This window comes from Schistosoma mansoni, chromosome 6 (genome assembly GCF_000237925.1).
Source record: "Schistosoma mansoni strain Puerto Rico chromosome 6, complete genome".
Classification (NCBI taxonomy): domain Eukaryota; kingdom Metazoa; phylum Platyhelminthes; class Trematoda; order Strigeidida; family Schistosomatidae; genus Schistosoma; species Schistosoma mansoni.
The window spans coordinates 17,953,586-17,967,352 of record NC_031500.1 but is presented as its reverse complement, the minus strand read 5'-3'; the positions used below and the strand labels follow the sequence as shown (position 1 = coordinate 17,967,352).

Sequence of the window (13,767 nt, the reverse complement as noted above, 5' to 3'; positions counted from 1 at the left end):
TCGATATTGCCTTTTATCACAAGCATTGTAAGCAAAGGTGGATAGTGACTAGCAGTGGAATCCAGGACATGTGTTTCATCCTATTTGGGACTCGTCAGCTGGATGTACCTGCATCTCAGACTTGATTTTCTCTCTGGGACTCGAAAGGTACAGGGTTCGAGTCCCAGAGTGAACATCAACTCTGAGATGCCAATGAGTCCCAAATAGGACAAAATGCGCTTCCTAGATTCCACTGCTAGCCATTATCCATCTTTGTTTACAATTATAATAATGTTCAATTGGGTTACTTATTCGTGATTTATCTATATACTTCTTAACTAATCTACAGGTCATTGGAATAACCTCAAATCAATTCAAATAGATTTCATCTTCACATTTTAGATTAACTAAATCATAAACATAATATAACTATTATGACCTATATTAGTCGGTCAAATCATAGTATTCTATTATAATAAGTCAAGGTCATATATAGGGGTTGAATATATGTTAATTATTAATAAGAAATGATAATGGTTTATATATGTGAGACTTTATCATTCATTGATAGACATTGAAAGTATATCATAGTAGGAAATGAATACTAACCGATCCCCTTGTGTTTGTTTATAATGAACATTTTAGTTTGCCTTAGATTGATTAAAGTGATTTTATTGGTTTAAATGTAATTTGACATAGGAATTTCAACACTATTGAGGTTTATACATAGAAATACTTGTACTCGCGGGTGCGGGATTGTGTATGCACACTGCTGAGGAGTCCCATAATAGGACGAAACGGCCGTCTTGTGCTTCCAGGTTTTCCATGGTGGTGGTGTAGCTTCAATTGACTCATGGTTTCAACTATGAAAATCATAAATGCAAGTTGACTTTCCCTAAAATACCAACAGTTTACCGGTAGAAGTTTCTATTTTGAGAAATTTGTCTTTTGTCAGTAGTGAATTTCATGAAGTCAATATAATAAGTTTGAAACTATTATTTGGTTTATAAGTAAAGAAGGATAGTGACTAGCAGTGGAATCCAGGACGCGCCCCGCTTCGTCCTATTTGGGACTCGTCAGCTGGATGTACCTGTATCTCAGAGTTGATGTTCACTCTGGGACTCGAACCCAGTACCTTTCGCTTCAAACGCCATCGTATTATCCACTCGGCCACTGAGTCCTGATAGCCACTTGCTTGTGCAATGGGGTGGAGTTTGAATTCACATAGTATTGTTTGTTTGAATGTTCCCATTGATGCTTAGGACGAAACGCGCATCCTGGATTCCACTGCTGGCCACTATCCATCTTTGCTTACAATGCTTGTGAATTAAGGCTTAATTAAGGCTTTATCGAGGCAATACACACAGTATGCACATATGCCAATTAGAGACTGACCAGTTGCAGTCCTAACACATCGATGGGAAGATTCAAACAAACAATACTAAGTGAATTCATATTATTTGGTTTATTGTTCAACTTGGACTTTGATCATTTCCATCTGAAGATAATGATTAGTTACCTTAATACCTAAAGAAACAATGTAACACGTGTTGGATTAAACTGATGTTATTGGAACATAGATTGGATGAAAGCATGTTCCGTTCATGATTGTGTTGGTGCACGCTGATTGGTTACTTCTTATTCAATCAGCGTTAGTGGATACTTAGAGAAGACTCAAGAATCTTCTCATGTAGACACTATGAGTAAACTAACATTTCTCTTATTGTGCTTCCTACATCCATATACCCTTGTTATTTAGAATATAATTTCGTTCCTGTTTAACCGTGTTCTGATTTGGGGACTTTTCGAGTGAATTGGTGTTCAAGAATTCTAAGCAATAGGAATAGCTGGGTTGTAATAAGAGAAATGATAACAACTAGTGTTCGAACTCCTCAACTATTATAATATAATTTAAATGATTACATGGTTCTGATGAACACTTGACTAAATGACTAGTTATTTCGTTTCACTAATAAACTGACTGGAAAAAGAGGTGAGTGTAAGGTAAGAATCTATTGTACATGATGTGAGTATCTTGTTTAAAAGATTAGTCACTGCGGATACTTGACATAGACATGTTACCCCGAAGATAATCAGAATGAAATTGGTCAACAAAGAAGAATTTCTAAATTATTTAGCAAGTTATAGTTTACGAAAATATGGCCTCTATGAAACGATGAAGTATATATTCAAATGTAAGATTTTAATCGCTGAAAAAATTCCCATCATATTAAAACACAATTATATGAACGAAGAATATTCTTTTCAATAATTTCTCATCAGGTTCTACAATTATAAATTAATAATCCATAAAAGAAGATTGGCCAAGTTTAAGGCAGAGTACATCAATTTAACATAACTGTAATATGTGAATCAAGGAGTGTTGCTTGTCATATAAAATAAGATCGAATCGTTAATGTTTTTGGGGATAACTAATATGAAGTGTTAATTTGAATCAGTTTATAGGTGAAATAAAATCGTAAGATAAAATGATGATCAGAATATATGCAATAGTTGACATGGTGGTGAGAGATAGAACAGTGGGATTACAAATCGGAAATTACGTAATATGTAGAATTATATAAATTAGGTCAGATATAGTAGATAGGGGGTGGATGACGAATAAATTTCTCTAAAAGGTTAGCAGGTGTGATAATAATAATAATAATAATAATAATAATAATAAGAATAAGAATAATGACTGATAAGATGTGTAGATAAAGAAGTGAACATTAATCAAATTAATGTCACCATATTACAAAATTGATCATTAACAAGTTGACCCTGAAGTTGGCCAGGGTAAAAGGAGCGGCTGGACATATTTCTTTTGGATGCAGAGCTCTGGCTTTTTGATCCGAATAGCAATTGCCTCAGCCGTCTGCAGGATTCTCTGTCTGACAGAATTAGGTAGACTGCTATTTACACGATATATTACTGTGAAAGATTGCTCAATGTCGGCTCTATGTCCCGTCTGAACTAAATGGGCTAAAACAGAGCTGTTAACCGTTCTGACTACACCTTTGCTTAACCACACTGGAAGGTGTTCACGAGCCCGAGTATACAAATTCCTAGAACATCTGCCTATATAACTTGCTCCACAGGAGCAGTTGAATTGATAGATACAGAAAGAAGTGGCTAGTCTAGGCAATTTATCTTTCAATGTCGGCGTGATCATTGGGCGTGTGGAAAACATTAGTTGTAGTTTACCTGCATTAAAAGTCCTTTCGATTGATCTTCGTAGTTTCAATCTTACCATGAACAACCTTGCTGGAAAAACGTCAACCAGAATAAATAATTTGAACTATTTATACTCTGGCTTGGGATTTGAAGAATTATGAGGCTTTATGGTGAAAGTCAAGATTCTTTATATAACAATCAGAAAAACAACTAAGAACGATAAATAAAATGTCCAGACAATGAGGGAGACCAGGAGATGAGATCAGTAATGAGTAAAAATGGGCTATCATTAATCGCAACAGTTTTAGCTCTGTAAAGAAGTCAAAATCTTTTTCACTTATCAGTAAATCGAGAAGGGGATTTTGTCGAGATTTTAGTAATTTTATATAGTTGAAATTATGAGTCAATTGATGCTAGACCACCATGGAATACCTGAACCTGGGCTGTCCAGTGCTTCCAGGTTTTCCATGGTGGTCTAGCTTCAATTGATTCATGATTTCAACTATATCAGTAAATTCAAAAAAACTATTGTTGTTCAGAATGACAATGAAAACTTCATTGTCAAACTATCTAACTCGATGAGCTCAGGATCGTTAAAATGGATCATCTTTATTTGGCTATTGTTCTATAAAAGTATTCGTTACTTTTTTCGTTATAATGTTTTCCATCTCAATCTAAAGACGAAATAATATAAGTAATGATTATATTGAATACAGTCACTGAATTGAGAATAGATTTCAAGAAAGTGTCCCTTATTAAATGGATAAAAACACTGTACAAAATGAAATATGTTATTAATATATACTAAGAAGGACTTGACACGCATGACATTGATCACCACCCAATTATCAATCGATTGTGATTACATCTCAGTCCTATAGGAGGTCGATCGCGGCCCGAATAGCTCAGTGGTAACGTCTATGACTGTTAAATTGAGTGACACGGGATCGAATCCGTCAGAGAGCATCAGTTCCCTCAAGATTACAGGTACACCTTGCTGATGGGTGCCAAGTAGCACGAAACCCGGGTCCAGGGTGTCCTGTTGACCATCTCCAACCACCATCTTATCTCAACATAGTGCACGCAGTGTCGAACCAGCTAGACTAGTGGCCACATTGCAACTTGATCGATAGCATTCGATCAGCGCTAAGAAGAACTTGACACGCATGACATTGATCACCACCCAATGATCAATCAGTAGTGATAATCTATACTATATTTAGTTTTAGAGTAGACTGATAGGTTCTGAGTTCGAATCTCGCGAGGCGGGATCGTGGATGCTCGCTGTTTAGGAGCCTCACAATAGGACAAAACGACCAACTAGTGCTTTCAGGTTTTCATTGGTATTTTAGCTTCAATCGATTCATGATTTCAACTATATAATTTTAGATAGTTTAATTGTAATTACAAAGAAACCAGTGATCTTTCTTTTCTCCTTTTTTTTATAATGGTTGATACTTTTGAGAATTTGTATATATATAAGTAAAATATCATCATATAAGGAATGAAGACACCTCAGCAAAGAAACTTTTACTCTTCATGATGTCATTTTCTTAAGATGTATAGTTGTATTTATAATTTGTAACACTTCCCTGTTTTATTATAGAATTAATTACTTACACCCGTTACCACTCGTTTGAGGAGAACAGGCCACTCACCAGGATTCTCCACCTAACTCTATCCAGGGCAATCCTTTCCAATTATATCCAATTTCTTTCCATTCTTTTCATTTCTGCTTCCAACTCCCGATGCCATGTGTTCCTTGATCTTCTGCTCTATTGTTTTTCCTCAGGATTTCAAGTAAGGGCTCGTCTCATGATGGCGTTTGGGGACCTCCGGAATGTATGTTTTGTCGACTTCTAACGTCTTTCCCTAATTTCCTCTTCAGATGGAATCTGGTTTGTTCCCTCTCATAGTAGGGTGTTGCTGATGGTATCCGGCGAACGGATATTCAGTATCTTACGCAAATAATTGTTTATAAATACTTGTACCATTTTGATGATGGTTGTGGTAGTTCTCCACGTTTCAGCTCCGCATAGTAGAATTGTCTTAACGTTCGTACTGAAGATTCTCACTTTGAAATTAGTTGACAGTTATTTTGAGTTCCTTATGTTCTTTATACGTAGGAATGATGTGTCTCGCTTTGACAATCATTGCCTTTAAATCTACATCAGATCCTCCTTGTTTATTGATGATATTTTCCAGGTACGCGAAAGATTCCACCTCTTCCAGAGATTCTCTATCACGTGTAATCAAGTGTGAAATATTTAAGCTACTATATGATAGTCAAACTTATGAGACAGTAGAAAAGAATACTTGACTTTCATTTCTATTAACCTACAGCAAAAAGTTCAACATTTCGAAAATCCTTTGTAACTCAACAATAGTCATGTTAACTAGGTTAAGGAAGGAGATATTTTTCTAATTTCAGTTGTGAGTATATACTACTGAAGAGTATTTTTTTATATGTAAAAAACATCAGATGCTATCTGATATCAGTTAGTAACGAAAATTATCTTGGTATAAGAGAGATTTTGTAAAAATGCTAGAATTTTCATAGTTTGAATCACGAGTTAATCATAGCTATAACACCTGTGTAGACCACAAAGTTCGGGACAGTTGTTTTGTCTTAGAACGCGCTTTTTCAGAAAATTTGACATATATGTCACTGAATGCTAGCTCAGCCATCTAGAGATTAACGATTAGGGAGCGGGAGTGAAGTTCTTGTCTTTGAGGCCAAGTGGGGTAGTGGGTGCCTGCTGTTGAGAAGTACCTGTGATGTTTGAATGAACCGACGACTCCTTTGTAATGATGACTCATTGATTTTGAAATACAGTACATTCGTTTGTACGGAATTACTGTGAAAATCGCGAAATGCCGATTCGATCCTGCGAACTTTCTTGGGCACATTACTGACGTTCAAGATTCCTTCCCTCCAAAAGGCAAGGCAGCCATCATTATGGACTATCCAGAAGTGACCGCAGTCGAGAAATTACACAAATTCATCTGCCTTGTAAGTTTTTATCGACAGTTCACATCGAATTCTGCATCTCTCATGTAACTTTTAACAAACCAAATTTGTTGAATTGCGAAACACATCAATTTGAACGACGACGCGCAAAAAGCAACCTTCCTGGTTAAGAAAGATATCTAATAAGCAACCGTGCTTGCACATAGGAAATCAAAACACTAAGTGACACCTCCGTAGATGCATCCGAATCGGCAGTTGGGGAAGTCTTACAAAAATTGGCTGATCAACACCTGGCAACCTTTAAAGTTCCTCTCAAGATAGTTGAAATACATTAAATCGGGGTACAGCGCTTTTAACAGTAAACTAATAGGCATTTATTGTGCTGTACGGCGTTTCCGACACTGTGTGAGGCCAAGAATTCACACTGTTGACAGACTGTAAACTTCTCATTTTCCCTCTAACTCGTTTTCAATCAAGTACTGCGTTTGTCAGTCTCGTGATCTAGGCTTTATTCTCAGTTTATTACCGATATATAACAAATTTCTGGTGGGAACAATGTTGTCGCAGACTCCTTGTCTCTTATAACTTTCCTTAAAAGTTTCCAAGGTATCGGCCTTATGCTCTTCTAGCTTCAAAAATCGTATTCAACACGTTGCACAAAATTTCTCAGACAGGTGTCCGTGCAACCATCAACTCATGTCAGAACAATTGTACTGGTTTAGTATGAATAAGGGCATGAGGGAATGAGCACGCCCCTATGTGATCCGCAAGAAATCTAGGGTGACCAGACACAACAAGTGTTCCTTGAGCTCTTTCAATATCTTCGATGCTCGTTTCGACCACATCCATCTGGATAAGGTTGGTTACTCGCCAGATTGAAAAAAAGGAAATTTTTACCTCTCAAACTGTGTGGATTGTTTTGTACGATGGCCAGAAGCAGTGCCCATCACCGACATAACTGCTAAAACATTGACCCGCACCTTTGTCGAACGATGATGGGCAAACATCGGCTGTCCTTTAACTATCACTACAGACCGTGGACGCCAGTTAGAATCTGGACATTTCTGCTGTCTAACCACACAACTAGGAATTACACGAGTGTAAACGACTACATACTACTCACAAGCTATCAGGTTGGCAGAACGATTTCATCAACATTTCGAAGCTTCACGCTCAGTTCCAGACGTTTCTCAGTGGACTGATACACTTCCACTCGTTTTACTCGACTTTCACAGTGTAACGAAGGCAGATGTAAGATAAACTGCATTACAACTCATTTACAGACCGATATCCCGAATTCTAGGAGAATTCATTGACCTTTCATTTTCTTCAACGAACATGGGTCTGAAATCTTCCTCGAGAAGGCCTACGAATCATGAGTTCAGTCGAACCTGTTTCCACTCGACATCGTTCGGTTGATGTTTTGTTCAACCTGTCCTACTACATAGTTCACAAGTCTTTGTACGTGTACGACCTTTTGAAATGACATACGAAAGACCCTACAAACGTTTTCAGCGTGAACCTAAGTACTGTATCATCGACCATCATAAATCCGCTAGCTTAAGAGAGAACCCTATTTATGTCAGATTTCTCAAAAGAAAATCAAACGATGCAAGCTTCGTGACTCCGATGCCACACTTGATAATTAATTGCTGTCATGAAAGTTCTCTAGAATCTAGGAACCGGCATAAGACTGCATGATCTGGAAGAATGGTAAGGTTTCCAGAAAAATTGAATGACTACTGCACGTTTTGTCTTGTTTATCACGTCCCACATGTATTTGGTTGTATTTTCAGGTTTTCCATACAGTCATGTCCAAAAATATGGTTTTTTTCAATATTTTTACAAATAAGTGAAGTAATTTTTCCGTAGAAATTATGAAAAATCCTTTACGGGTAGAAATTCTTCACTCATACCCATGGTCTATGTACTCATATATACCGGGTTTTTATTCGCATGTTTTGCTTCCTTACGCGAGCAACTGTGTAGCTTGACATACACTTAGGCTTTCATGTTTTACTTACAGCAACGACTGAAATAGATGAAGAACGAACGAAAAGTGGGATGAGTCGAAGTAGCCATTGTACATTTTTTGTTGTGTTGTAACACATGACTCCTTATATGTTGAAAAGTTGACCAGATGCTTCTGGATCCAAAAAGCTATGAAAAGAGTGGTTGCCTATGGTAAGTTCGGTTGCTGTAATATTCTGGCTGGCCTTATCTTAGAGAAGAGGGTGAGCTTTTGCAGTAAATCAAACCCCCAAAAGAAATAGTTCTATAAATCTCCAACCTCATTAGTTTTACTGGACACACTGTAGCTAAATGCACTCAGTTACATATCCATACCACGTCATCAGTGGGTACCTCGTGCTACGCATCCCTTCCAACTACTAACCAGCTCAGATCAGACGTTATAAACACATAAGCAAGTTTCCAAGTATATCTTCGAACACATTAGCCAGTGACTTATTATTTGACTGGGTCGATGTCTTCTGATTGCAAGAGCGTTAAGAGCGAAGGTGTTGTCGAGTTCTGGATATCTGTGGCATTTCTAGTTCACTGTAGATGGAACGTGAAGGAATCCGCACAAAAATATGTACAAACTTTTTCGCTGTCCGAATCATTAAATTGTTGTACTCCCTAAAGGAGACTGTTGTAACGTAACACTCAGGTGAAACTTCGACGGAGGATCACAATCAATTTAGTTATGTCTTGCGTTTTATATGATGAATATAGCAAGTATCACTTTTCTAAGTGATCATATTTACTCTGCTACGACCTGGGGCCAGTGTTATTCCTCTTGTACGTAAATGACCTCCCTCGTCTACTATCGTCATCAGTCTTGCTGTATGCTGACGATGTCAAGATATGGGGAGCGATACAAAGTAAGGGTGATAACTTAGAACTCCAAAATGACCTGAAGAAATTATCTGAACGGTCCAAAACCTGGCAATTGCCGATAAATACTTCCAAGTGTATCGTGATGCATATCGGTCATCAAGGTACAGATACATACACGATGAATAACACTGAGCTACCTATTGTCCAGACACACAATGACTTAGGAGTCATCTCAAGCCAAGAAGGCTGACCAAGCTTAACCTATTCCCGCTTTCATATCGAAGAATCTGAGGCAACTTGATCACAGTTTTCAAATTGCTTAATGACAAATTTGCATCTGATATACCCTCATTTTTCTTATCTTCCAAAACAGAAAATCTACGAGGACACTCCAAAAAAGTTCACAAGCCCAGAACGAATTACTTGTAAGCTGACTACCGACTTTTCCATCGAATCATCAACGAGTGAAATTCATTACCTCAGCACGTGGTTGAGGCTCCATCCGTCGACTCCTTCAAAAGAAAGTTGGATCAGCTGAGAGACAATCATTGCCAGGACTAACACAGGCCATCAAGCCTCCTGTCCTTTCCAAACTGAAACTGACCTGGACATAGACACTACGGAAACACTTCTGGGACTTATTCTTGTCAACAGGACAGGCATCATTTATTGCGAATATAAAAATATCCCAAATATATGTAAAAAAGACCATAGTTAAATCCTGTACCACTTACGAACGACAGTTGGCATACGATAGTCGTAACTGTCCGAAGCGACTGTTTTCGTACGTTAAAAGGCGGACAAAACGTAGTGACGGTATCCCCGCCTTTCACTCGCTCAACTACCCAAACACTGTGAAGACGCTATATTCAGCCCTATATTTTAGGATGGTCAGAGACATATGGTATCTAACTGCCGGCCTGTCCGCCTAACCAGCAAAGTCGTTAAGTTACTTGAAAAGATGATTCGGGCTAAGTTACTGAGTCACATAGATTCGTACAATCTGTTAACTCTCGAGCAACATGGGTTTCGTAACAAGCGTTCACGCCTAACTAACTTACTACGAGAGAGGATTGAACAGCAACCCTAGATAACGGACTGTCTGTCGATATGGTATTCATAGATTTTAGCAAAGCGTTTGACAAGGTTTCACACTTAGGTCTTATGCAGAAGCTCTCGGGCTTTGAAATAACAGGTGCTATACAGGAATGGATAGGAAACTTCTTATGTGACCGCAGACAGAGAGAAAATGAGGGTCAATGGAGCGCTATCCGAATGGAAACCGGTCAAAAGTGGTGTACCTCAAGGCACCATCTTAGGCCCTTTACTTTTCCCTCTGTATATTAATGAACTACCTTTATTACTTAAGTCGTCGACATTATTGTTTGCGGATGATGTTAAAATCTGGAGAACAATAAGAAATGAGACTGATCGTTGTCATCTGCAAGCTGATTTAAACGAATTAGTTAGATGGGCTCATGATTGGGGCTTGGAAGTTAATTCCAGGAAGAGCGTGTTCATGCACATCGGGCACGATATTAGTTACTAGTATACCATTAATGGTACACCTCTTCCACGCGTTCAAGAACATAAAGACTTAGGAGTAACCGTAAGTCCCGCCTTGAAAACTACTACACACTGCAACGCGGCTGCTTCCAGAGGTTATCGTGCGTTATGGTCACTTCGCCGAGCATTTAAATGCTTCGACGTGGAGATGTTTCGAATTTGATGTCCCACCTATGTAAGGCTACATTTAGAATACTTTATCCAAGCAGATAGTCGATGTCTAACAAAGGATACTGAATAACTTGAGCGAGTCCAGCGTGTGGGGACAAAATTAATGAAGGGTCTTTCAAGACTCTCTTACGATGAGCATTTGAAACGTCTAAACCTTTTCCCCTTGTCTTATCGTAGGACACGAGGTAACCTTATACTGGCATTTCGTATCTTTAATTATGATTTGGGCGTTAGGATGTCTTATCTTTTTGCTCCCTCCAGCACTGATAATCTCCGAGGTTATAGCAAGAAAGTTCACAAACCGCGATCTTATAAACTGAAGGTGGGGTGCCGTTTTTCTCATCGAGTGGTCAATGACTGGAGCGCATTACCCAAACAAGTGGTATCAGCCCCATCAGTGAACATTTTCAAGGAGAGGCTAGACCTTCACTGGAAGGAAGTCTGTCAGGATTAACACAGGTTCATCAACCTACTATCCTTATTACTGAAGATTGGAACGAACAGTTTACTAACTCTGCAAAACAAATTTGAAACTAAAATATATTAATAATTCTGTACTGTTGTAGTTAAATCCAGGGCCGTTAATCATCATATGACACAAACTATTAGTTTACATGGACCTGTTTTGCTTATTGTATTGACCTAGAGGATTTTGCGGAAATTTTGCCTTCAGGTCACTCATTCGGTGATGTCGGATCCAGACGTCAAAAAGGTATTTACTAAAACTAACTTATCTTCGATAAAGGCCATTGAAGCTCATAGACAGAAAACTGTTACGGCGAACCAACAATTTAGCATACTAAATTCTCAAATAGAGTCGCTTAACATAAAGTTCAGGCGGTCACAATTAATTGAGAGTGAATTAGTTACTTTGCCTGGAGATGTAGCTACTTACAAAGCGTGTGGGAGAATGTAATTTGCCTAAAAGTATACTATTAAATGTGTGAAGGTTCATCAAGAAGCCTAGGGAAACTTTAGTTGAAGATATAAAGAAGGACAGAGACAAGATCACTGATTCTATTGAGACTACACAGGTAAGATTGCCTTTAATAATCACTTTGTTATAGAAAGCCCGAGACACAGTAAATAATGAGTTAAGTGAGTCTAAAGAGGCGTTGCGTGAGCTTCTAAGTTCAAAGCAGTCCTAACAACAACTTTATATAAGAATGAGTTGTGATTGTATAGCTTGAAATATATTTGTTCATTGCTCCATGAATGTTTGAATGCTCATTGATTCATCTTCTAGCCAATATGTGTGCTTTCTATCTATTATTGCGCGTAGCTATGGGGAACATAAGTATACAGCTCCTCAGTAAGTGAGAACTGTCTCTTAAAGTAATTGCTGTCGGCGCTATCAGCAGTCGTCTGTAGACATGTAGTACCCCTGTTTACTGTTCGGTAACGTTGATTTATTACGAACGCAGTGTTTGTACCCACCAAGTAACATGATAATGGGGCAGTGGCTAAGTTGTTATGGCATCCGGACCATTCTTCATCTACGTCGGTTTTGTTAACCAGGTAATATCATCGGCCTTCGCATTCCGAGTGCGGTTTAAAGCTAAGTACGCTCACATGTTCCTGGCAAATTAGTCAATAGCTGGAGCAGATATGTAGTTACGGATATATTTAATAGTGAGTACTTACTTGGTTTCGATCATATAAGTGCTTGACTAAGAATAACTATTTGGTTTATGGAAAACGGCTCCAAATATGCTAAGGGGAATTTTCGGTCATTTTAATTCACTGAATTTAGAAAGACGATTATTTTTCGTGAGCTCTATATCAAATTTCGATCATCTTTATAAATGCCCTGGTAGCCCCCAAATGCCCTGGTACGGCCGAGAGTGGGGAGAGTCTACTCTCCCTCTCGAAATGCTCTCACATGGCCAGCGAATATATAGCCTCTGCCAGGGAAGTCCTACTCACTGCCTTCTCGTGGCGGGGGTGTTGTTTACGAAATTGAGAGGACAAAAAGCGAATGTCCGGCGCTTTAACCAGGTTGGTGGACACGGAGGGTCCACCTAGGGGAGTTGGAAAACCCTGATTTCAAACCAATGGTGCACATGGGCTCCAGTATCCTGATGGAACGAATGGCGGAAGAACCTGTCATTGGTCAACGGCAACCATGGGACTGCATCTCCTCACGATGCTCCACTGCCTTGTGGATCAGACCTTTAGGTCAAAGGCTCTTGGTGTGGTCCCCTAAGAAAACCACCTGCTTCGGTTTGGACACCCGGGCAGTATCACAGCCCACACACAAATGAATGAAATGATGAACTCTATTGACGATAATATCCCTGCTCATACTAAAAGCAAGACAATTTACATTATTATTATTACCTTTATTATTATTACTATTATTATTATTATTATTATTATTTACCATATCGCTAACTCACCCCCTTTTATCCCCAATTTGTGTAACCTTACTTTTCAACTTATGCAGCAGCTCGCTCTTGGTGGAAAATCTGTCCTATCTAAACGATCTCCAGTCACTGTCTGGTTGAAAGTGAATGCTTCCACCGATAATGAATACTGAAGCAGTCTTTCTGAAACCACGTACGCCGTTCAAGCTGGCTTCCTTCAACGTTCGCACACTAATGCATATCAGACAACAGATAGGGCTGGCTATGTCTTTGGAAGGTCTTAATGTTGATGTTTGTTGTCTATCCGAGACCCGTATTCAAGACTCTGGTGAAGTACTACAAATCCGCTCTCCATCTGTCGCCTCGAAAAGCTTGTTCCACGTGCGCTTATCCGGGGACCCTGTGGCACCTTCGTCTGGTCTTGCTGGCGTTGATGTCGCACTAAGCGCTAGGGCTGAGGCAGCACTAATCGATTGGATCCCCATTAACAGTCGGTTATGTGCTGTTAGATTAGAAAGTTCCATCAAAGTGAGAAGAAATCGGCGTGAGAAACGGTGTCTTTTCGTCATCTCCGCCTATGCCCCGACAGATTGCAGCCCGGATGCAATCAAGGATGAGTTTTACCATCAGTTAACAGTTCTTCTCCAGAAAGCGCGTTCGACAGATATTGTAGTACTAGCCGGAGACTTGAATGCA

At 39.0% G+C, this 13,767-nt stretch overlaps 1 protein-coding gene and 1 non-coding gene across 3 annotated transcripts; one reads left to right on the top strand and one right to left on the bottom strand.

Moving 5' to 3' along the window:
- Positions 1-1,089: 1,089 nt before the first annotated feature.
- Smp_tRNA_00124_Pseudo_TTG.1.1 lies at positions 1,090-1,156 on the bottom strand. The gene has a single exon. It is a non-coding gene (tRNA).
- A 10,194-nt stretch (positions 1,157-11,350) lies between these two features.
- Positions 11,351-11,883, top strand: Smp_009390.1 (putative prefoldin subunit). Of its 2 annotated transcripts, XM_018798469.1 has the most exons (4): positions 11,359-11,417; positions 11,451-11,617; positions 11,655-11,739; positions 11,773-11,883. In XM_018798469.1, the coding sequence occupies exons 1-4, from the start codon at positions 11,394-11,396 to the stop codon at positions 11,851-11,853; spliced, it is 357 nt and encodes a 118-aa protein (XP_018653408.1). In that variant the 5' UTR covers positions 11,359-11,393; the 3' UTR covers positions 11,854-11,883. The 2 variants fall into 2 exon arrangements, with proteins under 2 accessions (XP_018653409.1, XP_018653408.1); XM_018798470.1 differs by having other exon boundaries at positions 11,351-11,417; positions 11,655-11,883.
- The last annotated feature ends 1,884 nt before the right edge of the window (positions 11,884-13,767 follow it).

Coding starts and splice junctions, on each gene's coding strand:
- Smp_009390.1 (XM_018798469.1), top strand. CDS start 11,394: ATGTCGGATCCAGACGTCAAAAAG. Junction 11,618..11,654: donor TACAAAGCGTGTGGGAGAAT/GTAATTTGCCTA, acceptor AAATGTGTGAAG/GTTCATCAAGAAGCCTAGGG. Junction 11,740..11,772: donor ATTCTATTGAGACTACACAG/GTAAGATTGCCT, acceptor ACTTTGTTATAG/AAAGCCCGAGACACAGTAAA.